This window comes from Psilocybe cubensis, chromosome 3 (genome assembly GCF_017499595.1).
Source record: "Psilocybe cubensis strain MGC-MH-2018 chromosome 3, whole genome shotgun sequence".
Taxonomy (NCBI): domain Eukaryota; kingdom Fungi; phylum Basidiomycota; class Agaricomycetes; order Agaricales; family Agrocybaceae; genus Psilocybe; species Psilocybe cubensis.
Genome location: NC_063001.1, coordinates 892,338 through 918,262, shown reverse-complemented (window position 1 = coordinate 918,262; position 25,925 = coordinate 892,338). Strand labels below are relative to the sequence as shown.

Genomic DNA, 25,925 nt, shown 5'->3' with positions numbered 1-25,925 from the left:
TAGAAAGGCGGAGCACAGCAAAAGCTATTAGCCCAAGATATGCCTGTGAATTATATGTACTAGGCAACGAACAAAATGTGCTGCTGGAAAGTATCTATGAATGAATTCAATATCGCAAAGGTGCGAATAGAGAATTCTTAGCATCAAGTGAGCGCTCATGCCATTTGTCCTGCAACTCTTTAGCAATGTCGGCAGCTTTCATAATGTCAGGGTATATGTTGAACTCTGGAATTGTCTTATTTTCGTAGACGTCTTTGAGGTGTCTGACAACTCCGAAGGGCTGAGAACGGGGTAATGTCAGTTTAAAAGTAAAGCAGCACGATATGCTAATGAACATACTTTGACGAGACAACCAGGGAACTCCTTGAAATACTTTCTTCCAATGTACTTTTCGTCAAACTGCTTGAAGTTTTCCATAGCTTCCAAAAGGGCAGGGACTTTGGCCTTTCAACAAAAGCAAGCAAATTCAAGTTTGAGTATGAAGGTACCCAGTGAGTGATGTGGCTTGAGGGAAACTCACGGGATCGACAACGAATATGGGGTTGCGCGGGGAACCTGTGGGGGTGAACGATCCGAAATGTGCGGCCTGGATCGCGTGCATGTGGTGATACATGCTCATGCCTGGTCAAGAAGAAGGAGAGACAGTCAGCGGTCTTCGAGCAAGAGTGGGCATATGAAAAGAATACAAACACATCCTCATGCGAATGCGGGCTACGCGCATCCTCTCGGCGAGGACCGCTCGAGAGTCCGGGACAGTGTCCGCGTCTATACCCTTCAACCCCTCGAGCAGCGACTCCACAGTTTCCAAAGTCGGCACAATTGACTCAGGGCTTGATAACCCTGCGGGGATCCTGCGCATCATGTAGACTGCCTTGGTGAGAAATTCGTACGCCTCGAGAAAGGGTGTCAGCTTCCACTTGTATTCGGGGATCTGGTGCAGCATAAATGGCCGCGTGTGCGCGATGCGGTACGCTTTGCGCTGCTCGTGTAGCACGCTCCAGACGTCTTTCATCAGCCTAATTAATTAAGGTGTTAATTGCGTTGAGTATAGTGAAAATTTTCAGCGGTTATTACAGAACTCACTTTTCCTTGGGGGCTTTAGCCACTCCTAAGAGCGCCACGAGCATGTCGACTGTGATGTCGTGGGTGGTAGAGTCGTCAAGCAAAGGCTCGATGATATCAATTGGAAAAGACTCGTTTTCCTCGTTCCTGCACCAGTCAGCGAAGACGGAGTCGCGATCTTCCTCGCTGTCAAAGTATGAGAGGTCATCATCGTCATCATCATCATCATCGTCGTCGTCGTCGTCCAGGTCGTCATCAGAAGCTTCCGACTCAGAGTTGCTATCACTGGCATTATTCAGGGGCGTTGGAAGCACGGCCTCCAGGAAATCGCTGTCCTCGTCAGTGTCTTTCACAGCATAATCGTCGTCTTCATACCCTGTTTCCCCGTCTTCACCATCATCACCAGCGTCCTCAAGATTGAAGACACCTGGGTTCTGAGTAGCGGAAGGGTTTGCCTGTCCTGTGGCGTTCGCAGCAGCCGCTGCGGCAAGTGCGTTCGCCGTATCGTTCAACGCCGCAACCCGCTCATTCTCGCGCCTCTGCGCATCAAAAAACCCAGTCAAATGCTCGAAAAACTCTCGATGTGTGATATCCTTCAACGAAACAGAGTCAAGCTTGATGCGCATGGGCGGCTGCCGGTGCGCAGCGGCCGCGCTCTGCGGCGCCGCGGCCAAGTTTGCTCGGACCGCAAGCGACAGGCGCACGACGTTGATCGCCATGTTGCTGTAGCGCACCATCCAGTGCGGGTCGTCCGCGCGCCGCGCGTACGGCTGCTCGATGTTGATGTTGAACGTCTTTTTTCTGCTCTCGGCGAACACGCGGTCGCACCCCGCGGGGTCTTTTGGCGGCTGCGAGTTCACGGTGCGCTCGGTGGCGTTGGCGATGTGGAATAGGACCTGCTGGAAACGCGCATGCGAGATGAGCTTCAGATCCACGGAGTCGAGAGATAAAGAGGGCGATGTCCCGGGTAGCGTCGGGTATGTGTCCCTTTCACCAACGGCTAGGAAGAGGCGGGCGAGGTTGATTGAGTAATTGTCGTGTTCTTTGACCCAGGAAGGGTCTGTGGGCTTTGCATCATAGGGATGCTTCATGTCGATGCCTGCGGTATGAGTTTCCATGTTTCGGACGAAGACATCGTATTCGTTGAAGTAGACAAAGGGCTGGTGCTTTGGAGGAGCGGTAATGGCTCTGTCGATGTACTGCACCAACTTCTCCGTGATTTCTTTCTGCAGAGGAGATGTAGAAGGATCTGAGGATGGCATTGCGATAGTTTGGATGAGGACAATTAGCGCAGCGACTTCAGCTTTATGTATCGCAGCCCTCACCAAAGGGGGTTATTTTTGGCGCATTTCACGACAAAGGCGATCACCTGAAATTGGAACAAGCGAGGTGCAAACCAATATCATCTAACCTATGGTTGCCAAGTTGAAACGTGCCTGTCGTTTCTTTAAAAAGATTAGCACTTGGCTACCTTGAGGCTTACAGATGTTCAGACGAACGAAATGTAGCTGACAGGCAAAAGAAATCCAAAAGAAATGTAGCCGACAGCCAAAAGAAATGTGGCTGATGGGCTGAAAGAATTTCAAAATGTAGCTGACAGCTCAAATAAATCCGAAATAAATGTAGCCGACAGCCAATAGAAATGCAGTTGACAGCCAGAAAAAAATCCAAAAGAAATGTAGCCGATACCCAAAAGAAATGTAGGCAAACTGAATGTAGCTGACACTGACAGATGCTTAGGCAAACGAAATTGTAGCTGAAAGATCGTGTATATGGATAACGGTGCGTACAGATGTCGTAAAGCGCTCGCAAGCTTATGGTCGTATCTACTGTGTCTTAACCTTGGGTTCTGAAGAGATATATCAATAACTAATTCAAGAATAAACGGGTTGCCAGGATTACCTATCTTCTTAGTGAAAGGCTTCCAGAGTCCAAAGTTCTTGGTAGTCCTTCCAAAAAACAATCCAGAAAGGAGGAGGGCACAGACTGCCCTGGCAGTTTCGGGATCAAGAGGTTTGACGGGCTCTCCCAATGAAGTGGAGCCCAGGACACCGGAAAGGATAGAATGCAATTCGGCCCAGTATGGTTGGGCATGGGTGAGGAGGGCGTATAGGCCAGTCACTACCGGCGCACACCACAAATCAGCGGTAGTCCAGCCGTATGCCTTGAGCTCAGGGGGAGTCTGAACGGATAGAGAAACTGGGCTGAGGAAAGAAAAGAGATTGGTCATGAAGAATCCTCCGTTAGCGATGAGCTATGATTTGGGTTAGTCGTTGCTAATAATACAAGAAAGCAAAACTTGCCAAAGACGAGATAAGTAAAGTCCAGGGAGACGATGAGATGGCTGGAGAAGCATTGGCCGTAACGGCTGGTGGGATTAGATTGCACAATAGATAGGCACGCGTGAAGCCGTCAAGTAGCGACAATGGAACTTCTAATTCGGCAGATATCTCTGGAACATAAGGAAGGTTGTCGACGATAGCCTGGATAGCGGTGTACAAAGCAGGAACAATGCCTGAAATCATGAAAGAAGGAGGTTGTCCAAGGAAGGGTGCTAATGCAAATAGAATAAACAGCATATCTAGGCCAAAGAGCGTTAGAACTTGCCTGCCACAGCTTCACCTCCATATACAACCAATAAGGTGGTTGAGGCACTCTTCACAAAGGAAGCCTCCTCAGGCGCCTGGGACCCCTTTGTTGAAATGTGTTTCTTAAGAGCATCTTCACGGATTTGGCGTAAAAGAACGCAAAGCCTAAAGGCAGCGACGACATCCAAGGAACTTATTCCCCAACCGAGCCATGTAAATGGAGCCACTGGTTCCAGAGAGTATCTGTACAGAGCTATTAAAGGAGCCAACAAAGACATCGTACAAGAGTTTGGAGAAGACTCGTAACCAGCAGAATGTGCTGGCGGAGCGAGGGTGGAGACTTCAAGAGCCTTGTCACCGTTAGACCAACCTTGGGGCGCCCACCAGACCACAGTACTCACAGCCACAATTAACCGACAATACGACTGTGTCTTGGCCTGAGAACACCTTAGTTTAATATTGGACGCCTGGCGTAACGGTTGTAATGGCCGCAAACCGGGAATGCGAGTGTCTCCTTTCAGCGATCAAAGCCATCAGCGCGCTGGTTCAAGGCTAGTCCCTCCAGAAAACTTGGTTTCCACAGTTCCTCGCTCCGTAAGGTGTGATTTGGACTTGGAATAATATGACCTTGTCAGGCCAGGGAAGCAATTCCGCAACCTGCAGGACTCGCCGAGTTAGTCTTAGGAGATCAGACTTCACCGTCAGTTCGCGCAGTGGTTCGCGGCATTCGCAAACCTTTTGTTCTTACTTTTTACAGGTTTCCTGGGTTTGGCCACGGCCACCACTCTTTCACACCAGAACCACCTCTACAAAGCAGTCGCTGCGCAACAATTTCTTTGTATTGTCTGGGCTGAATCTCTGAAACTATGGCAGGCCTTATCTCCTCTTTGCTTTTTCGGTTTTCATGACAAACAGCCCAAGAATCGAGAATACGGTTTCGTTCTGCAGGAGGCAACCACCAAACAATGGCGATACTTTTGAATGTTCAACTAACCTCTTGGATTACTTCGTTCCGCCACATCGGGGAGGCTCTTTGACATGAAAGCCCTTTGTTCCAGTGAGTAGGGCTCAGCAGCGTAACTCTAATTTCTGATCCCCGTTTCTTTCAAAGACATGGCATATACCTTTCTTATAATGAAATCATACTATAGTTTGACCTCCTCACTCGTCTTCGTACTATCATGCCTTCGAAGAAACATACCCAGAGTGTCCTCGAGAAACAAATCTCAAAGACGATCGCACTCTATATCGATTCAGCGATTACCGCTCCGCCAAAGCACCAGCCTTACCACAACGATGTCCGCGACTTCACCCATGTTTTCGAGGTATTTTGGAAAGAGGATTTCAGTGGCATCGACCTGGACGCAGTTTATAAGAGAAAACCCGACGACCCTTCGTGGTTATCTTACTTTAGCGATCATAAAATAAACGCAGTACGGCTGGTGCTTGCTGTTAGGGACCGTGACATAAACCTCGTTCTAGTGGAAGGACAGCCTCCACCTGCGCCTGCCGTGGACTCTGTGTCTTTGAAAGACATCTCATACGAGACCTTTGCAGGGATCTTGCGCGGCCTCGTGCGGGCCACTAAAAAACTCGAAGAAACTGAAATCTCCATCACTTCGGAAATCATTCGATATCTGGAATCCATGCCGAATCAAACTTGCGAGGACGAGCTCTCTGATGGATTTTATGAAGAGTTCAAGCTGCTTCGCAGTAAAGTCGATATTCATCAAGCGTATGCCACTACGCCCGAGGAGCCAGACTGGTTGGCGAGATACAGCAATCAGGCTATCAATATAGTCCGAATTGTGGTTTTGCTACGCGCCTACGACGAGTCTGCAGCTTCCGTACTGGAAAGCTTCGGTGACCAAGAACTTTCACTTGAATACGTCGTTTTCGAAGACGTGTCGCTGCAAGACTTTCTAGATGTTTTTCGTCAACTCGTCGGCGCTGAAAGAAGGCTGCGCAGGAAGAGCGAAGCAGAAAACAGCCTTGACATCATGGAACCGCCCAGCAGTGACAGTGACACCGCTAGTGAGCACGAAGCAGATGAGAAAACTATACATGCTAAAGACGCCCCTCCTCGTTCCATCTACGAACTCGATTTTGTTGGATCCGAGTCAACGCTTCATGACGACCAGGAGGATGTCATCAAGATCGAGGAAGTCGAGTTCGATACGGAGGAGGAATTTCGACGGCAGCTAGAGCAGTGGGATGTCCATGAAGCGCTTGAAGACCTTCCTGAAGACATCATTGGGCCATTGTTGGAAGATTCCAAGACTCGCAGGATAACCATCGCGATACTTCGAAAAGCTTTAGATGTCAAAGGTTCCACGAACACAGCGTCAGTATGATTCTCTCATAACTTTCACAAATCGTTGACTGATTATTCATCATCTCTAGTATAAACAGGAATCTCAATATCATCTTACATGAACTGCGCCGAGAGTACCGCATCGCACACACCCCATCGTTCTTATACGGGATGGAATACACTTACCAAAGACCCGTCACCCCCTTTATTTACGGGTACCTGGCCCTCTCAAGTGTTTCTTATGTCTTGCGCAGCCGTTGCCGCGCGCTCAAAACCCCAACTGCCTCAAATTTGGTGGCCAACGTGGATATAACCAAAGATGATCTCACGGCCACTGTCGAAGAGCTCAAGTCGTTCCCCGTGTTCCAAGAAGTCATGCTCGACAGGGTACGCATGATGAACACCCGTGTGGATATTTGTGAGTCCTTCAGCGCTACGAAAGGAACGGTGTCAACCTTGGCTCAGGCTGAAATTGCTCTCTTGTTATAGATCAGGATGTTATCAGCCATTGTATTGAGATCGGGTCTGCGTTGCAGACGATTTGCGTCTTCAATGGTCCTGCGAACAAACCCCACTTCACTCTGGATCCCGTAAGCTTCCCAGTTACCCACACCCCGTTGTTGAAAGTTTTTTCCTAATTCATAACCCAAGGGAAAATGCCGAGATCTTCGGACAGCGATTGAAGATTTTACGCAGTTTGATGACGCTATGCTTGACAAAAACCATTTTCAAGAGTTTCCGGGATGCATGGTGAAGGTGACAATTTCTGCCAATAAGGTCTGAAGTACACCATAGCTGACAATTTTTGTTTCATAATCAGGCCAGCGGTATCTTGACCCTGTTCAAGAACATCATCGACCTGAAGTATACCCCAGTATGCATGCAGAACGAGGACCTCGTCAACGCTGTCGATGGAGCTACGGTGTTGCATAGCAGATGGCACAAGCGCTCAACCAAATCTGAAAACTCCCTTTATTTCCCTTTGCAACCCGAATCTTCCGGGGCTTGAGCATGCCGCTGCCAGTCGAGCGTCATCCGCCAATTCGAGTGGGGAACAAATCGATATCATTTCCATTCTCAAGAAGATTTGAGCGCATAGTGCATTTTGGTAAGGAATCACTACAGGAGAGAAATAATAGCGTTGTAAGCAGCCTTTGGCTTGTAGTTTCCGTCGAAGAGGAGAGGGTTGGTGCTTGCACGCCATGAGTTCTAAATGAAGTACCAATATTAGCCAAATCTTATTGATTAAGTATCGGTGTGACGTACGGTGTCGCTGACACCCCAGGAGGTGATGGTCACACACTTTGGCGTGTTGAGGCAAGCCTTGACGACAGTGGTGTAGTCGTTGGAAGAAGCATTGGCAATATCGAGCTCGGTGATTGCAACGTCAAGACCAGTGCTAGCAAGAGCAGTAAGGGCAGCCTGGGCACCTCCAGCACCTCCAGCCTACGATTAATAGTATTGTGAGATATTAAGGCCTTGTTGTTTATATATTTTCCTTACGCTTAGATGCATTTGGGTGCCAATACCGTCGATGAAGTTTCCGTTGGCGTTGACGCGTTTCACAAGGGCGACCATACCTTGAGTCTTTGCATTGTTGGAGTCCAGGTTGTAGTCGTTGATGTACAACCTTTCAAAGATGGTGCATTGGCACGATACGAACACCAACCCATCAAAACACCGATAATACTCACTTGGCTTTAGGGTCCGCAGTGCGAGCGTATTGGAAGGCCAATTGGACAAAGGATTCGCCGAAAACGTTGGACCAGACGCTGGAGCGCAGAGAACCGTCCTCGTTGAGAATTTCACTGGCATCATTGTCAGAGCTGGATGATACATGAAATAGACTGGTACGCACTTGCAGACGTCCCACTGAAGTAGTCATTCAAATAGTCAGAAACTTATACATAAAAAGGAGTAGTAAAAATTCGTACAGCTAATAAAACAAGATGTTAGGCAAATAGGAAGCTCAGAGTTGGTGGAACATACCGTAAATCTTTCCGGCATAGCGACCACCGAGGGTGGAAATGTGCTTTTGCATGACGGAAGTCTGATGAATGAAATAAATTTCAATGCGCAGTGCAGAAAATAGGAGTTTTGGCGAACCAAGGTAGCCTTGTTGTTGATCGATGTGACCCAGGAAGGAAGTTGTTCGTGCCAGACTATGTTATGCTTAGCAGCTGTGGATAAATTCACTGAATATGATCCTTACTGAAATTGTGACCACGAATCATCTTTCCGTTGGAGACGGCCCAGTTGACGAGCGCGTCAGAACCACCAAAGTTAAACTGTCCCTGTTGGCCTGGTAGATTGTTCGTCAAAAATCTCAGAAAAAGTGGAAAATAAAAAGTGCTTACTTTCGGTGGCATCCCACTATTTTCATCATAGGGCATTAGAAATCATATACAGTAATGACTCTTTCGTCAAGTTACCTTCATAGAATTTTCCTAGTACATCATGATGTGTGAGTAGTGAAAGATGGGCTACTACCAGAGAGTTAAACTCACAGGTGTAACAGCACCGAAGTCGGATTTAAGAATTGCAGCGTTAGCTAACAAAAAAGGTAAGTGAATATCATGACAATGATGTTCAACCCAAATTCCACTTACCAGCGATGTTTAATGTGTTAGAATCGGCACACGAGCCCTGCAGACACGCCAGTCAACACATAATCGCCGCAAAATATGTATGTATGCATTACCCAGAAGACTTTGCCGTGGCTGACAAACTTTCCGTTAAGCCCACTTCCAGAGCTTCCTCCACCCGAAGGAGTTGTGCTTGTTGCTGGGGAGCTTGTAGTGGCGGGAGTTGATGTCGGAGGAGTTGTGGCACTTCCGGGCAAGCATCTGGGCAAGGTCATCAGAAGAGTTTCCATATCAATGGTCAATAACTGGGGTCCACTGACTGAGAATAGTATGGATTGGAGTAGGTACAAACGCTTCCGGAATCACCTGAACGATGTATCAATGTCAAAACGAACCCACATAACGCATTGAGAGCAATACTAACAGACGGTCTGGATATATAGAGACGATAGTTTAGCAATTGAATGCGGTCACAACCCAGGTTGAAGAAAAAAACTTGCACTGCCAGAATATCCTTGGCCACCACCTGAGACAACACGTTAGAAAATCTCAAGGCCTCGAGGACAGAGAGCTTAATCGCGCATACATTGACCCCAAACAGCAACAGCTGTAACTTGTTGCGCAATAACTGCAATAGTAACAAAAGCGAGTAGTTTAGACATGTTTAAGCACGAAGAGTGTGAACTGAAGACTGTTGAGTGGTCAAACCCCCACCCTGACCGCCTTTTATCAGACGACAGAAAGCCTACGGATACATTCTCGGATATTTTCAAGGTGAACGTGGTCATGAGGGAACGAAATCGCCAACGAAAACTCAACAGAACACTACGAGCACACGCCTTGCGAACTTGAAGGTGCAACAAGGGTGCAAACGGATTATGTTGGCGGGTGAATCTCGCTGATCGTTTAAAACGTCAAAGTCCTGTATATCCGTAAAGTCTGGCGCGGGAGAGTTAACGGCTCCAAACCGTTCAAGTGTGTCAAAGTTCTGAGCATGATTCGTCAGACCCCACAAGAGGTGTAGGTCCTAGTTTGTCCCCAAGGTTTTGCTAAGATAGGCGAAAGGCTTGGTTTTCAGCAAGCCAAGGGCTTGTCAATGGTCTCAGAGATGGCTAAGAAAAATGAAGAAACTGGCCCTACAAGCTCCATGTTTCCGAAGAAACGTCAAATTCCAAAAAGCAGGGCCGGTCGAGTCGTTGTGCTATTTTTAGCCTACAAACAGTAGCACCCGTGGCACAGAAGGTCTTGGCAATTGTGTAAAATACACCGAAGACGTTGCACCGAGAAGGCGAAGTCAAAAGCCAAGCCTAAAAAGACGGTCCGCCAATGTGCTTCTATTGTAGAGAAAAACCTTCAATGCAGTGAAATTGGGTGCAATGATGCATATACGTTGGTGAGATGATGGTGCTCGGTGAAAACGATCGGGAACAGGGGCGAAAGCTACATTCCCAAGGTTATTTGTCGTGTAAATGTGTTCATGATCGTTCTGTACTACACCACCGTATTGATAAAATATTTTTCCAGGTAAAACCCCATTTCAAATTTGATTTCAGAATTGTAGATGGAAGAGAGCCCATTTAGATTAATACACTATAATCTTGAGTTGCTGTAGGGGAAACAGTAGAAAATTGGTTAATTGAACCTCCTCGCACTGCAAGTAAGGATATATGACGCACCTAAACCTCCCCAGTAAAGAATGTACTAAGGACATCGTTGGTAAAACCAGATAATTTGCACGTATATGTTTTATATTCCGTACCAAGAGAACTTCTTCGACGAATCAGTTCTCCTTCAACTGGCTCGGCGATCTCAAAATTGTCGCCTGGAACCACACGTTGGATGGGTTCAATAATTTCAAGGACACGGACAGTTGCATGACATGAATCAGCATGCTGAGGCAAGGTTGACCTCTCCAGGCGCAGCCGAAGGCGACCTAATGAATTATTGTTTAATGGTGCTGTGATGCACACCAATTTAACACAAGAGCTTACCTAGAAAGGGAGTGGTACCGCTTGATTTGCAATAAAAGACCCTCGAGATGAAGCTGTCGATAGTGATGACACTTCCTGGCATAAGCAAATGAACAAATCTGGGCGAACGGCTCAAGTCTGCGATGAAGGTGTCCAATCCTCTGTGCAAGATAGCAGAGCGCCGAGATAAGCGACGTACGGGTATTCGCTTTACATATGCCACCAAGTCTTGGCTGACGCTTCCTTCCAGAAGCAACGTCTCCAACACAGGCGCATAAGCTTTGAAATGAACAATATTATACAACGGAATTTTCCAAGGTAAACCATCTTTATGCAATAGGTCTTTCCCGTCATCGAAGGAAACAGCGCCCGGCGTCATACAGCGAAACTGCAAACCTCCTGACATTCCATGTTCGCCCGGCAGTGATTTTTGGTAGTACAGGTATCCTCGAGTACTCGGAGGGAAATTATCCTTTTTTGCTGGAGGGTCCGCAGGGTAAGAGAAAACTACCCATGTAGGATTTCTGCCAGCATACACCCATCGGTTAACCGAAAAGTTGACCATCCCTTGGTCAACGACAGACAATAGTTGCGGGTTGAAAGTTAAAATGCGATGTGCATGTTCCTTTTCCTGAAGATAAAGCAAGCAGGATGAGAATATGTATTCAGCGGGCCAGAAGGTATACCACATACATCATTGTACAGAATGTCGTTGCTCTGCTTGATTTGCCTAGAATGCACAAAACGCGATGAGGACATAAAGGTGATGCCTTCCCTGGTCAGAGTTGAGTGCATAGTAGCTGCCTAAAACCAGAATTTGAACATATAAGCATCATAGAAGTTCTCATTTACGAACTGTAAGAAGCCTTGATGATGCATTCAAACATAATCGATTCCAATTTCCAGTAGGTCGCGGTGCCTGTCGGGAAACACGACCAGAAGCCAATGAAAAGGCATATCGGATATGGGTAGAAGATATGGGCATTAAAGCCACATCAGCTATTATCCTCTAAGCCACGCCTGAAGTGATTGAAAGGTTGGCTCAAGGACGCAAAGTGTAGTAGTCGAAGCTGTAAACACGGTTCTTCAATACTGGCGTTACGGACGCAAAGACCACCACGTGATTAATAAAGAATCAAGAAAAAGTTGTGCTCCTCTGCTTTCCACTACAATATAGCGATGTCTCGATCATCTCCTTCTCCAAGCAGTTCCTCCAGATCATCGATAACACCACCTCCTCAGACTGTTGAGAAAAAGAAAAAGACCAGCTCAAAATCGAAGAAGACAGACCATGGCAAAAACGAAGGCGTCGATCCCAATTGGGCGTACAAGCCTCCTCCAGGAGCTGCACTCGTGAAAGCAGACGACGTGAACGGAGGAGAGTTTGATTGGGATAAAATCAACAATGACGAGGACCTAGAACTATGGCTTATACGCGTTCCTGATAGTGTGAGCACCCTCCTTTTTACACTCAAATTATTGGTCTTTTGAAACTTATAACAAGTTTTTGGGTATCTATTTCTAGGTAAAGCCCAAGCACCTGGAGAATTTAACAGTAGATGTGCCATCGTCTTCAACGAGCACTTGTATTGGCACTTTGAAACGCAAACATACCGCGTTCGACATCTGGTCCGTTGGCGATAACGGCGACAATATTCCAATAGGCGGAGAGGAAATTAAAAGTATATCATGTCTCTTACCTCGGAGCAGTAAAAAAGGCAAACTATATCCGGGTATGTCAAAGTTACATTACAAAAATTCAGTCTCTTACTATCGTTGTCTTCTGCTCAGTTCCTAAACCTATTGCCCAGCATGTCGTGATTGCTGCTCAACCAGTCGTTCCAACCCTACCTTCCAATGGCGAACCCGCACTACAATACCAAAACCCACCCCGTCATTCCTATCCAAAGGAAATTCTGAAACATCGCTTCACGCCATTTAACTCTGTCATCAACACCGAAAGTGATGCAGCAAAGATGGAGGTCGACGCGCCAGAACCACCAGCATCACCCAAAAAGAAACGGGCCAAGACGACTGATGTATCTGCTACCAACGAGGATACACCTGCCGTAGAACCTGAGACTGAGAGCAAGAAAAGCAAAACCAAGAAACGTAAAGGTGAATCTGGAGATGCCGCTGAAATTTCCGCAAAGAAGGCGAAGAAGACCAAGGTCGCATGATCGCCATTCTCATACTTTTCCGCACTACGTTGTCGCCCTACCTTTCCTTGTCAATACAAATCTTGTCTCTTGCGTAATTCCTCGCAACATCTTCGTTACCCCTGTGATATCACCATTTATCCACGATTGTGTTGATTGAGCTCCTCCAAGTTATAAAATGATGCAAAAACCTTTACTTCAGGAACGTAGCTGAAACATGGCCTATTAATGCAACGCAAGTGATGTAATGCACGATACAAATAATGTAATAGCTAACAAAGAATGAATGGGAAAGGTTGTGGGATAGGGAAAATACGACGATGAGTGGGATTGTGTTGGATGTCATGAGCGGACAGACGTGGTGGGCGTGTGGCGAGGAGTGATGACGGGGAGTTGGAAGGGAAGTTAAAGACCGGGTGTCGGAAGATGAGAGGAAGATGACGATGAATTCCTATCCAAAGTGCAAAGGGAAGATATATATCAAAAAGGAACAGGGCATGTACAGAGCAACAGAAAACACAACAGTTGGAAGATAAAGACAAAATAGAAAATAAAAACCAATGAAAACAGGGAGAAAAAACCCCATACAGAAAAAAAAACGTCACAATGAAAATGAAATTTAAATAAAAAAAAGGCGAGGATGAAAAAAATCCACAGGCAGGATCATCCAATGTCCATCGCGTCGTTTTTGGCCCTTTCTTTGCCTTTATGACTGCTGTTAACGGTGAAACTTCCATTGCTCCGGGAGATACCACCTGTGTAACCGTTCTGCACCATTCCATTCGGACCACCAGATGGTGCAGATTGACCAGAGGCACCATTTATGGTGACATTACTTGACGAAGAAGCCTTGGGTGGTTCTGGGGGCATCATTGCATTCACCTCTTCCTCAATCCCAAGGTAAATGCTCTCCTTCGGTAGGCCGTAAATCCTCCCAGGATTCTCTGCCTCTTTCTGATCAAATATTGAACCAACAGTGTCTACCCATTGTCGCCGAGTTTCCACCAACTGCTTCAATTGGTCGTTCACTGTTAGAAAGCTGTCCTCATCTGGGGTAAGACCAAGTGCCGCAGGACAAGGTGCAAGCGTTAAAGGCTGGTCTTCAGGCGCGACACTGCCTTTTGCTGCTTTCGCAGCATTGGCAGCAGCATTAGCAGCCGCGGCCGCAGCTGCTCCTTGCAGAGGCTTTTTCTTCTTCTTGTTCGCCTTGGGTGCATCCTTCTTCTGCAATTTGGCATATAACGTTGTAATGTTTTTGTCGATGGAATCTCGAAGTTCAAGATATTCCTGATAACCAAGCCGATCACGAGCAATAGCTGCCAAGCGAGCCTTCCGGGCTTTGTTCGTTGCCAGAACTTGTCTCAACTCTCGCTGTGCTTCCCGAAGAGCCGTCGCAATAGGATCATCGACCTTTTCTGTGAAATCAGGCTAAAGAAGAATTAGCCATGAGAATTTTTAAAAAGAGATAAACAGTCAGTGATCTTACAACAGCATCTATCAACCCATGATATCTCATCGTATCTCTGATTCTCGCCTCGAGGTCTGTGACGTTTAAACGCTCTCGTCTTGCAGCGGCAGCACCACTGCCACCGGGTCGGCCTTCCATCGCATCCTCAGCTGCTTTCACTCCCTTCCACTGGTTTATCACGTCTGGGATCGGTAGCAACGCGCTGATCACCCTCTCCGTCAAAGGGCCGTGCCCCTTCTCTTCTCCCACCAAATCAGGTTCTGATAGCGTAGAAGGATCCCATTTCGGAGTCGGTGCTGCAAATGTACTCGGAGGTGCAATCTGTGGCTCGACAAGTATAGACGACGCAGGTAGAATCCCCTGATCCTGATCCTCCCAGACATCAAGGTAATGTCTCCCTAATTTCGGCATAACGAAAGGTTCGACCTCGTCCCCGGTGTACTCTAGGAATCCCACATCTTCCTCCTTAATATTACGAATATACGGTTCAATGCTGGTGTAGAATGTTGATACAAGTATTTGTGCGGGCACTTTAGCTTTGCTGAAATCTTCAGTAACTTCGATAGGTTTGCTGGGGCCGGGTATTGGAGGAGGGGGTATCGGTGGTCGAGGCGGTAGGAGTTGTTGCGTTGGGGGAACTGAAAAGTCAGGTCCAGAGACGTTCTTACGTGCGCAGGTTAAAATTCGCATTGGAGAGAAGTATCTCAAGAAATTTTACCTTATTATGTGGCACCGTGGACAAGACAGAGGGTTTGGGCACCTTTGCCGGTGGTGGATGGTTTGTGGCATGAACCAATGGTGGTGATAGTTTCCGAGGCCTCTGTATATCTGTGTACATATAAGCTTAGTACTAAATAAAACATCCATTTGCATTACCTGGTTCAACATCACTGTCCCCTCCTTCCCTTTTCCGCTTTTTCTTCTTCTTTTTTAGTTCATCAGCAGCTCTGGAAAGAGGTCAACTTTGGGAAAATTGCATGGGAACTCGGCACTTACGACCGACGTGGATCTACAGACGACCTGGAGGAAGATGTTGGTAGTGCATTGGTAGGATGCGAGTGGCGCGATTTGAGTGAACTGCCATGAAATGCACTTGAAGGTTTAATGTCGTCGGCTTCGGGTAAAGGTGTGTCTATGAACGTCCAAAAGACGTATCGAGTTGAAATAGACGCCCGTCGACAGAAATGAATTAGGAGTATGAAGAGTGCCCGAAGTAGTAGGGAAACCGGAAAGGGAATAGTATCCGATGGTAGATCAAGTGTATGTAGAGCACATAACAATATGAATGTGGCAGATGTATGCAAACCGAAAAATTAGAATCTTCATCCTGATAAAATGAGGCATACTAACAGTCGCGTTCCCTTTTTACTTCATCAACTGCTTTATATTTCCCCTTCTCTCTCTCCGTAATCCGACGCACGGATTCTTTGATTGTCCTAATATCCTCTTCCGCTTTACGGCCTCGTTCTAAAGCACTCTGCTTGGCTTGTATAAGTTCCGCTTGAAGTCGCTCCAGTTCATCAATAGATGGTACTGCATCTGGTTGATGCTTCAGCAACGAAGAGTTTATGGATACTGGAGTGCTGTATACGACAAGCCTAGATGCCATGTTGTCGTAACGCGGTCTCGGACTTCGCGTCAGTCAGAAACAGGTGGCTCCGGCTGTGATTCGTATATTGGCAACTGTCGGCCTGATTGAGGCCCAGAGTGGAGAGCCGTTCTCAAGTTCTCGGAGAACTATATGAAGGTAATTGAAGGTCGAGGTCCAAGGTGCGAACAAGCTTTACACCGTACCGTACAGATCACGCGCACGATAACTCACTCATTTCACGTGACCTGTGATTCAATACATAGGCTTGGCATTTCAGCTGAAAAGTCAGTGATGATAGACTACATCTTCACGAGTCAAGAAAAGTGCTGATACCGCAAAAATTATGGCCTTCCGAAAGAAAAACAGCAATTCCAATGAAATCCGGCATGTTTCAAGCGTAGTTTAGCAAAACAGGAAGAATACGACGAATAAGGATATGTAATAAATACAGAGTAAAAATTCCTGGCATGTGAGAGCATGGGCAAACGGCCAAAGTAGATGTGTGCATGTTCGTCGTAAAAGGGATGCAGGGTACGGACATCATTACAGGGGGCTATAGTACAGATTATGGTTAGCAAGAAAGATGTAGGTAAGATGCATGTAGTGATATCTAAAACAGATGCAGATACAAGCTTGGGACAATGAAGGAGTTGTTAGCTCCGTGCGTGAACTTTTCCTCCTAGCCTTTGAACGATCTCAAAGCAAAGGACAAGGAGCAATTGCCCTATAAGATCCATTAGCGCCGAGTGTATGGGTAACGCGTACATGTCGGGGTCTCGGTTAATTGACCAAAGAAAATTGGTGAGGAGGCGAGCAATAATTAGCGATGCAAAGACCTATGGACATTGAATTTTAGAAATGATCTTTGACAATAAAACGGTAAAAAAAACTTACGGCACATCCAAAAAATAGGATTGAGAACATAACAAACAATATCGGAAGGTTAAGCCAACCTAGGCCATCTAAAACGGATAGGAATACGACTTCTACGGGTAGCGTGATGAGGAGTAGGGTGACCATAGTGAGAAGGGGACTAGGTTCTGGATGTTTATGGGGTGTGGAGTATGATGGAAGAGCATTGTTTAATGCCAATTTTGCTGCGTGAAGAGCTGTCGACAGTCTCGAAACTAAGATTGAACCTGCAGCCCCTGGAAGTCCTGATATCACAATGGCTAGAACGGCGAAACCTTCGTACCGGCTGACGAACATGTCCAACACGATACCAGTGCCGCTGCTAATAGCCATAGCGCCAAATAAAGGGGACCACCCTTCTTTTAACAGCGGGCGCACACGCTCATTTTTCAGGACGTAAATAAAGCAGCTGATGGCAATGCCGAGGACAAGACATGCGACGATGAAGGGTATTGGAGTGCGGATGAAGGGTATAAGCAGAGTGGAAACAAATCCCACAAGAACGAGGGTAACCAAATCTCCCAAGCAGGATGCCACGGCGGGTGCTATATTGTCTGGGTCCCGGTCAAACTTTCGGCACAGTACGATGAGGGTACACATAAATGAACCGAGAATAACCCCCGAAAGTGCCGCTGCAGCCATCGTAGTCGCCGCCACCATAATCAATCTGCAGGCAATGAATGAGTTCACAGTTAGGAACAACATAACGCTAATAAAACACATACGTTGGGATTCCGGATTTTCGGCCAACTTCCACGTCTCGAACTACGTGCTCCAATGAAAACGTTGCCAGATCGCGGACCACGGTGGTCGTGGAATTGTTGGACAAAGATGGCGCATTTTCAGGCCCGTTATGTGGAACGAAACGACCCAGAACAAGGGCAATGCAAGCCGCAATGAATGAAACCGAGACAGTTTGCACTTGAAGAAGAGCCAAACTACCCATTATCATGGACCGCCTGACTGTGGGGTCGTCTAGTTCGCCAATGTTGGCAGCAGTGCCTAAGCGAGCAGAAAGATTCATCTCTAGATTGCCATTGAGGTTTAATACGACGGGAATGATCATGATGAGTTGGTCGACTTCTTGCATAGCGCGCCAGTGCTGTAGTACACTGCGTTATTTCTTTTGTGCAAGCAGGAATAACAAGCATCGACTTACTGATACTTTATCCAACAATTTCCCTGTAAATAACAGACTGACCGTCGTCATAAGGAGTGCCGGGGCACTCTAAAACATCGTCGTTCAGTGATATAGACAATGAATAGCGGTATGCCACGTACCTCGACGACAATACTCTTCACCTGGGGCCATTTCTTCACAGACTTCGTCTCAAACCGCGTCCTCTCAGCATTCCCGCTCAACAGTCCTCTACTCCCATCGTCATTCGGCAAAGTCTCGTCATCGTCGTCCCATTCAGGATCTGGGTGAATGTGACCGTTCTGGTGGAGTTTCGGCGGCGACGTAGCCTCACGGACATCAATCATTTCAATGTCTGATTCTAGTGAGTCGTGACCTGGTGAATTTGGGTTCATGACAGAGAAGATATTGCCAGTTGTCGTCTAAAGAAAGGAGTAACCATGATTTTGCCTCTTCTCGTCTCGGTACCAAAAATAAGATTTCCAAAAATGGAAGGACTGGCTGTCGCCAAGGTTGGAAGTGAGTGGCAATCAGCCATGGCTCGGAGTGGCGGCTTCGATCTGGCCTCTCATTTGAGTAGATATTTGTTACGGGCGTGGTCTGAGTGATAGATGACATTCTCCTCATTCAAGGGATAGGCGGGGGTTCAGGAATTGGCAGCAGCGTGGCCAAGGAGTTGGATTTTTGAAAATTCGACACTCACACTGAAGAAAGGAGGGTATAGACTCAAATAGATAAAAGTTTAGGAGTACAGACATCAGTCAAAATAGACCCCCATAAATATCCTACACTATCATACCAAGCTGACGGGGCAGTCTCTACACTTTGACTGATCTGAGGATCAGCGGCATTTGGTTTCCACCCTCGGGATCCGACTTCAGGAGGGGCCGTTGGACTATAGTCGACTTCTTCATGATGTCGCTTGGATCTACTGCCAACTCAAATTCAAATGCCCTAATGAGTGTAAACAACAGAGCTTTCATCCTAAAAGAAATTAAGATAATTCAGCAAGGCAGCACATAGAAATAGTGGCAGCCCCAAAAAGTATTGCGCCGCCAATCATTCATACTTACTCGACTAGAGAAAAGCGGTATCCAATACACGCCCTAGGTCCACCGAGAAAGGTCATCATATTTCCCCAGACACCGGGAATGGTTCCTGCACCCTCAGGGATATGTTGCCATCTTTCAGGTCTAAAAGAGGGTCACAAAAGTAAAATGGTCGAATGACATTCCCTCTTACCTGTATTCAGCCGCATCTTCACCCCAAATGGATTTTGCGCGATTCAAAGCGAGAATGGGAATTAGGACTGTTTGGCCCTTAGTTATTCTGGGAGTATAATTGAGTCTGGTGTTATGAAGGGCGGAGGATGAGTGGACAAGACCTGATTCTGTCCAGTATGTTCCCGTGTCTATCTTTGACTGGTTGACTAAGGGGAATGACATCGTCCTGTTCGGCTATACGCATGGTGGATGGTACAGGAGGGGTGACTCTCAGCGACTCCCGGACAACCATATCGAGATATGGCAAAGCATTCAGTTCGTCCATAGTTGGGTTGTCCGTTGAGACATTAAGAAGTTCGTTGCGAAGTTTGCGTTGAACCTCCGGGCTTTGAGTGAGGTGATACAATGCCCAGGTTGTCGCAGTACTTTATTTGACTATCAGGAACATGAAATACCACAGGGACCAGCTGATCGCACCTTGTTGTCTCGTGGCCTGCGACTAAAAATGTTGGAACCTCTGGTGAATGAACTATGAGCTTCTATCAAGTAATGAACAAGAGATATTGACATACGGGCGAGAACGTCTTCATCTGACATTCGCTGATTTTCTGGCAGATTGGTTGACATATTGGCTTTGAGCAAAAGGGACAGAAGGTCGCGTCTCTGGAAAGATGCCTTCACAGTTTTACCATTTTTATCTTCTTCCAGTACAGCGGCCTTACTATCTCTCAACAATTCATTTCCGATGCGGGCCATTGTTTCTGATGCAATCTTTGCTTCTGCATCGTTTTCAGCCGGCTAGATAGACCATTCACGTTAACATTAACAATCCGGTTGGGTTCATTTGACATACAAGAAAACGCAAAGCGGGAACCAGTCCTCTGATGATAGGAATTAAGGACATACGAGTGCCCGAACGAAAGATGGTTGAAAACGCTTCGTTCAACTCGTTCTTTTTCTTTGTCGGATCAGTTGATAGGGCATCAAACTTGTAGTTGAAACCTGTAGTATTAAATTGTTCGTGTTTTCATGAGAAAAATTCAACAGAGAGACGTACCTGCGATCCCAATCACATCAAGCGTCATTTTGCTGAGCCACGATAGCACGTCAATTCTGCCATTCGATCCTTCTTTATTGGTTTCTGATGCCCACGCGTCGCGAAGCTGGAATTTTCGAAGTAGATGGTGAGTATATACATGCCATTGCGAGAGTAAATCACATTACTTGGATAGATTTCTCAATGAAAATCTCTGTCAACTCTCTGATTTGCACAGCACCAAACGCTGGGTTCTAGAGATGACCTCGATGAGATGAATTCGCGTTGTATAACAACGGATATGTAGCACCATGATTCTTCTCTTTGGGCGAGCCCTTATCAGTCCCTGCTTCAAAGTGCGCTACCGTTACGCACCTGCTGTTTGTGTTTGTCTCCCTCCACCACTAATACCCCATTTCCAAGGATTCGTCCCAAATTATAACGCACCGATTCCGGCTTCTGATATATATTGTTGTTCATCAAAATATGGTTTACTGCCTTGACATCTACGGTGTAAAAGCGACTTCTCTAACACAATGTTGAAGCATTAGTGTTTAGCCGGAAGAAAGTGGGAGCATACCCCAAAGAACCCTTTGTATCTGATCGTCGAGCCGTACTGGTTAACCCATTCTTCGTGTTTGACCGAGTTTTCCTGTCCCAAACACGATAATCAGTATAACACAACCTAGAGTTGCATTCAAAGCCTACAGCGTCACGAATTTCGATCATGTTTCCCCATACGAGACTAGAATTCGGTGGTCCTGGAAGCACGTTTATAGGAGATGTCCAGATATCATACAGTTCTCGGAAGAGTTGGAAACCCAGATATACACTTAAAGAGGCCACGAAAGACCCCAAGACCTGCAAAGAGTTGCCCATATAAAGATGCCACCGAGTTACACAAACTCGTCGTCTCCAGGGGATTTCCTAATTTTTGTAGACAACAGATGAACAAGTACTCTAGAAAGGTTATAAGGAAGTACATTACTCCGTGTGCACCATCAATGTATATGCTACATCCGGACTCCCGGATACCGGCTATTATCAGAGCGTTGTCAACCCGCTGGGATAGTGCCCAGTGTATTTCCGTGTCCGATAATTCCTAGGCAGCGTCTACAGCAGGTGAATACTTGCGCAATGGATCAGATTAGCGTGAATGTGTTTTTACGTAGTTGAGGAGGATGTGAGGAACAATGCAGTCATAAGCGCGGCCGGCGTCGATTACTCCCATCAAAATTCGATCTCCGATTCATTTTGTGCATACGCACATATTCAAAAAAAAAAACCGGAACATTGTATCATAAGGTATGCTCACTTTGCACGGTCCTTCTAAGAATTCTTACAAATATTTAAAAAACTATTTCTTCTCATGTATTCTACTAATAACTCGGCGGAGGGCATGTATCATAATGAAAAAGATTGTAAAGTGTACAGAATAATGTATGCCATTATTCAAGGTTTATCATACATGGTACCATGCTACAATTTTACTCCATTTATTTTAATAGAATACATGGCAGTACAAACTGTTCACAATCCTATAATCCGTGTTCTACTGTCCATCCAACAGCAACCAATTATCGTGGGAATTTATAAGGACGGGAATAAGACGGCAAACCGCGAAAGAGGGCCAATTTCTCATATCTTCTCGAAGTCCGAAAATGAAGAATTGTGCTTGATACCTAGTTTGACTCGTTTTGTGACGTTGCCGTCGCACGTTTGCTCATTCAAGCTGATGCGCCACTATGCATCCTTCTCTTCGCATTACCCATCGATTGACATATGGATGGTGCTCGTAATTGTGGAAGGATCGACAGTCGTTGATTCGCTGGCATCACATCAAGGTCGCTGGAAGAACTGTGTCTACTTCGCTTTCTAAGTGCTCACAAAGGGTCATACGGTTTACCTACCTAATTTTGGTGCCGCTCCACCGATGCCGACGTTGCTTTTCAAGAGGGAATGTTATCGCGTCTGAGCGTTGAAGGGCCGCTGTCGCGCTCAATTCGGGGGCCGATCTAGTGCCTACCCGTATTATACTTTTAGTACATACAAGTCAGCAAAACAGCAAAAACATGGGGTAAGTAATTGAACAGGACACGAACGGAGCATTGAGCACGCCAAAGTAAGTGCATCACAGAGCTTTTGGTATATTCACATCTACTCAATTATGCATTCCAGTCAAATGCTGTACTCCAAGTTTAGCGAAGGCAAAAGCGCTGCCAAGCTCTTTGAAAAGATAGAACAATCTAAATTGGATGTCTTTCTAACTTCACGATGCAGAAGGACAAGACCAAAAAATAAGTGCGTAGCTTTATCCATAGGATCCAGATATGAGTTTCGATTGTCGAGGCTTACAAGGAATATAACATTGATATATTTTCTCATACACGTGTTATCGTAACGCAGCTTAATAACCAAAGATGTGGATAACTGACTCACATTTATTAACGTCAGAGGAGAGAACATGTGGCTGAGTAGCCCCTGGAACAATCTTGCTGTCAAGTACCGTCTTGTAGAATACACTTACCGACGAGAAACGCAGCCGCAGAGAAAACATTGCCCGCCCAAGTTACAATTGATAAGTGGATATTGATCAGGTCCCAGATCATAATATTAATCAGACATCCAAGACAAGCGGCATGGAAGCATTGCCAAAGGCGAAAGGTTACTCCAAGCCGTTAATGTAAACGAGAAGACCGAATCTCCGACAGAGTATCTACGATGTTGATTAATTGTTCAACTAACTTGCTTGTATATTCGACGCCCACTTTGAATTGGGAGCGTTATGGTCCTTGTAAGTTTAAAAAAACAAGTGAAGAGCAACAATATACTGTCATTGAAAATAAGATGATTTGAATTTGAACGCGGGGCTCGTTTAATTTGATTAACGTACCCGAGGGCGAGAATTGTGATATTCATAGACTTCTTAGCACAAATGACAAAGGTTTCATTCAACAATGCACATTGACAACTTCAGGGAACAGGTCACGGAACTGCCCCACCTTCTAGATGCCAAATTTAATGGGAAGAATAGTAGCTTTTAAATTGACAAGAAGCACATCTATCATGATATCACTAGCCCATTAGGCCGAATCACCGAAGTTTGTAGAAGAGCGTCCCTTTGCATTCCAAGTTGACTCAATGTATCAACATGAATCTGATAGAAAAATAATAGAAGACAATTGATTCACAGTATTACATAGTGTTATTTTTAGCTTTGAAGTACTATCAGACATTCATATTTCAACGTGAATAAGGCGGACCAAAACCATTGTATGAGTTTTTTCTCGAGCAGGCTATCCCTGGAGCAAGACGAATGTCACCAAGCACCGGATATCTCCTGTTGACTATTCTCTTTGTACATTTTACAAGTCTTGCTGGAATGGAGAAAAAACGCGGCAAGCAAATCTTCCTCAGCAAACCTGGTATTTCTCTTGGACAATCTATTTATTACACCTTATTCGTTCTGGGAAGATGCAAATAAAGTCAATTCGACCGGAACTGATCGATCACCGAAGTAGGATGGTGGCAATATACCTTTCCCAAGGCTCCATGACAGATTGGGGCCCCAGACCTTTACAGGAATCTACTGATTCTATTACCAAACTTACTCAATTCCCAGTCACAAACAAAGCTATACCATCCCCTTTTGTATCGCTGTTTTGAGTGATGTTGAGATTAGAGATCATCGAAAAACGTATAAAAGGACTTTGAATTTGCTGTTGAACTTCACTCATCCACCTGGATAGTTAAACGCATATACACTCACGATTACCATGAACTTTACCGCTAGCTTCCTTGCCCTCCTGGCTGCCGCTCAGTCAATTGCAGCATTCCCCTTCGGTGGTTCCCACTCTGATGTACGACCTTGACGTTGATATTTTGGCCTTTGGTCGCCACTGACGTTGTTAATCAAGGACCTTGTAGCCCCTGTGCCAGTCACCCAGCTCGTCTGCGACGGAGATACCTACAAATGCACTGCGTCTCTCGTACGATATATTTCACAAGTTCTTTAGCAAGTTTTTGACAAGTCTCTAGGATTTCGGTGATGGCCGATGGGTCGCCGATTGGAACACAGCTGTCTTCCACACTGGCCTTTTCGGTGGCATCGATCACAAGGAAACTATTGTAAGTAAAAGATTTGTTAAATCGAGCAGTTGAACTCACTGCTCTCGATAGGCCCGCATGGCCATGGCCCCAGTTCCTGTCACCGCCTTGAATTGCGACGGTGATACATACAAGTGCACTGCCAACTTGGTGCGTATGATCAATTGTATATATAATTAACCATTGAACGAAGCCTATTGTACGTAGAAATTTGGTGACGGCCGCTGGGTTGCTCAATGGAGCGCGAATGTTTTCCACACCTTCGCTCCTTCCGTTGAGGTAAAGTTATGTCACTCGATCATACTAGTTAACGCTGATTCTATCAATTTGTTTACTATATTAGGAACCTAACTTCGCCCCTGTCCCCGTCACCAAGTTGACCTGTGATGGTGACACTTACAAGTGCACTGCCAACTTGGTAAGTCAAATACTTGCTTAAAGCATCATTCGAGGCTAATATTTTATTAGCAATTCGGCGACAACCGATGGGTCGCTCAGTGGGGAAGCAATGTATACCACAGAGGCTTCACCGCTACATCCGAGAAGCCCAGCTTCTTGCAACAATAAACGGGGGAGCACATACATCCTACTGCAATGAGGATATCTACTCCAAAGGATATTTTAGCAGTTGGTAGCATGATTGACCTATTAACAAACAGTGCTTATGTGGTAATATCTAACAAATATATAAAAATGAAATTACAGTTGTTGAAAGCCAGTATCGACGAACAATTTGTACCTAAAATAAAATGAATGTGTGTTACTCTACCTATGCTTTGAGGTAGATTCATTTATAGTGAATCAGAATGAATTTCGTTGAAGTTTTTCCTGCAATTTTCTCTCTTCCAGCTATCTGTCTGGATGTAGATGAGCGGTGATCCACTTGGCTTTTACTACTAGAAAGAAATTTTTGACAAGATGTTTTGGACAAGACTGATTTTTTCCCTGATTGTCTGACTGTTGTGGTAGTTTTCATAAATCTAGCTGCTTTAAACACTTACTTGTTTTATGAGTCCTATACGGAGTATAGGCTCGTTCTTTTTCCCGGGCCATCTGCGGGTGGGCAATGTTAGATTTGTGTTTTTTATTTTCTTAAATGTGCAGATTATGTGATACATACTGAGGCCATCATTCCCTTCACCTAGTAGTACCGCTGAATAGGTCTGAATATCTAGCGTGCCGCATTCTTATCGTGTACTTGACTCTGTTTTGGTCAGGTTCCTCTATCCGGTAATATCGACTGGAATCTCCATCTGTATTTCCTAGTGGACTTCATGAACTGCGCCCAAATTGTATAGCTATCGATGAATATCATGTCTCGAACTGACTGACTTAGGCAACACCAATCAGAAATGTACAGTTTCACTATCGGTTACTTCTCTACCTGGTTTTAAAGGGGCGAAGCAATACATTGCCTCAGTAGAAGGGTTAAAGATTCATTAATGATTCGATCCGATCCATGTACGCAACAAAATTAAGTTTAATATGTGACATATGTAGAAATTCAGAACTCAACTTTGGAACAGCATGCTTTACATTGCGTTTCCGATGAAAGCACTATGAGCCAGATATCATAACGGCATCACAAGCGGTAAAGATAGAGTAAATTTTGAAGATTCGGAAGTCGCCTTTGTAGCGTGGCAGCTTACAGTCGAACAATTTAATTCCACTCTGTAAATGTGAAATCATAGTCAAAAAATCAAGGAATCATACCGCCGTGCGAAGCGACGGCCTTCAACTCAAGTCAACTTGAAAATTTTCCACAAACTCTT

The 25,925-nt window shown here is 45.7% G+C and overlaps 9 protein-coding genes across 9 annotated transcripts; 3 read left to right on the top strand and 6 right to left on the bottom strand.

The window, feature by feature from the left end:
* Window positions 1-106: 106 nt before the first annotated feature.
* On the bottom strand, window positions 107-2,324 carry JR316_0003080 (uncharacterized protein; the record flags this gene model as incomplete). The annotated part of the gene is made up of 5 exons (XM_047888861.1): window positions 107-280; window positions 340-444; window positions 521-621; window positions 691-1,016; window positions 1,084-2,324. The coding sequence occupies 5 exons, from the start codon at window positions 2,322-2,324 to the stop codon at window positions 107-109; spliced, it is 1,947 nt and encodes a 648-aa protein (XP_047751235.1).
* Window positions 2,325-2,888: 564 nt separating this feature from the next.
* Window positions 2,889-3,928, bottom strand: JR316_0003079 (uncharacterized protein; the record flags this gene model as incomplete). The annotated part of the gene is made up of 4 exons (XM_047888860.1): window positions 2,889-2,911; window positions 2,965-3,266; window positions 3,451-3,616; window positions 3,685-3,928. 4 exons carry the CDS (start codon window positions 3,926-3,928, stop codon window positions 2,889-2,891), a joined length of 735 nt encoding a protein of 244 aa, XP_047751234.1.
* Window positions 3,929-4,831: 903 nt separating this feature from the next.
* JR316_0003078 (uncharacterized protein) lies at window positions 4,832-6,973 on the top strand (the record flags this gene model as incomplete). The annotated part of the gene is made up of 5 exons (XM_047888859.1): window positions 4,832-5,994; window positions 6,054-6,382; window positions 6,454-6,554; window positions 6,616-6,741; window positions 6,785-6,973. 5 exons carry the CDS (start codon window positions 4,832-4,834, stop codon window positions 6,971-6,973), a joined length of 1,908 nt encoding a protein of 635 aa, XP_047751233.1.
* A 110-nt stretch (window positions 6,974-7,083) lies between these two features.
* On the bottom strand, window positions 7,084-9,211 carry JR316_0003077 (Endo-1,4-beta-xylanase F3; the record flags this gene model as incomplete). The annotated part of the gene is made up of 13 exons (XM_047888858.1): window positions 7,084-7,173; window positions 7,231-7,410; window positions 7,468-7,594; window positions 7,659-7,836; window positions 7,954-8,014; window positions 8,071-8,126; window positions 8,177-8,266; window positions 8,322-8,337; window positions 8,472-8,515; window positions 8,574-8,610; window positions 8,666-8,810; window positions 8,870-8,915; window positions 9,136-9,211. The coding sequence occupies 13 exons, from the start codon at window positions 9,209-9,211 to the stop codon at window positions 7,084-7,086; spliced, it is 1,146 nt and encodes a 381-aa protein (XP_047751232.1).
* Window positions 9,212-11,698: 2,487 nt separating this feature from the next.
* Window positions 11,699-12,699, top strand: JR316_0003076 (uncharacterized protein; the record flags this gene model as incomplete). Its single annotated transcript, XM_047888857.1, has 3 exons — window positions 11,699-11,968; window positions 12,045-12,252; window positions 12,311-12,699. The coding sequence occupies 3 exons, from the start codon at window positions 11,699-11,701 to the stop codon at window positions 12,697-12,699; spliced, it is 867 nt and encodes a 288-aa protein (XP_047751231.1).
* A 642-nt stretch (window positions 12,700-13,341) lies between these two features.
* Window positions 13,342-15,755, bottom strand: JR316_0003075 (Chromatin-remodeling complexes subunit ngg1; the record flags this gene model as incomplete). The annotated part of the gene is made up of 6 exons (XM_047888856.1): window positions 13,342-14,106; window positions 14,165-14,809; window positions 14,865-14,974; window positions 15,023-15,093; window positions 15,143-15,278; window positions 15,497-15,755. The coding sequence occupies 6 exons, from the start codon at window positions 15,753-15,755 to the stop codon at window positions 13,342-13,344; spliced, it is 1,986 nt and encodes a 661-aa protein (XP_047751230.1).
* Window positions 15,756-16,557: 802 nt separating this feature from the next.
* JR316_0003074 (Solute carrier family 41 member 1) lies at window positions 16,558-18,182 on the bottom strand (the record flags this gene model as incomplete). Its single annotated transcript, XM_047888855.1, has 5 exons — window positions 16,558-16,573; window positions 16,669-17,316; window positions 17,375-17,751; window positions 17,809-17,877; window positions 17,931-18,182. 5 exons carry the CDS (start codon window positions 18,180-18,182, stop codon window positions 16,558-16,560), a joined length of 1,362 nt encoding a protein of 453 aa, XP_047751229.1.
* A 423-nt stretch (window positions 18,183-18,605) lies between these two features.
* On the bottom strand, window positions 18,606-20,775 carry JR316_0003073 (Cytochrome P450 monooxygenase 205; the record flags this gene model as incomplete). Its single annotated transcript, XM_047888854.1, has 12 exons — window positions 18,606-18,771; window positions 18,861-18,980; window positions 19,030-19,116; window positions 19,172-19,435; window positions 19,488-19,527; window positions 19,583-19,808; window positions 19,864-20,012; window positions 20,068-20,173; window positions 20,235-20,300; window positions 20,422-20,574; window positions 20,627-20,698; window positions 20,755-20,775. The coding sequence occupies 12 exons, from the start codon at window positions 20,773-20,775 to the stop codon at window positions 18,606-18,608; spliced, it is 1,470 nt and encodes a 489-aa protein (XP_047751228.1).
* A 3,047-nt stretch (window positions 20,776-23,822) lies between these two features.
* JR316_0003072 (Alpha-(1-6)-linked fucose-specific lectin) lies at window positions 23,823-24,720 on the top strand (the record flags this gene model as incomplete). The annotated part of the gene is made up of 7 exons (XM_047888853.1): window positions 23,823-23,906; window positions 23,964-24,035; window positions 24,085-24,174; window positions 24,226-24,303; window positions 24,361-24,432; window positions 24,497-24,571; window positions 24,622-24,720. The coding sequence occupies 7 exons, from the start codon at window positions 23,823-23,825 to the stop codon at window positions 24,718-24,720; spliced, it is 570 nt and encodes a 189-aa protein (XP_047751227.1).
* Between the last annotated feature and the right edge of the window lie 1,205 nt (window positions 24,721-25,925).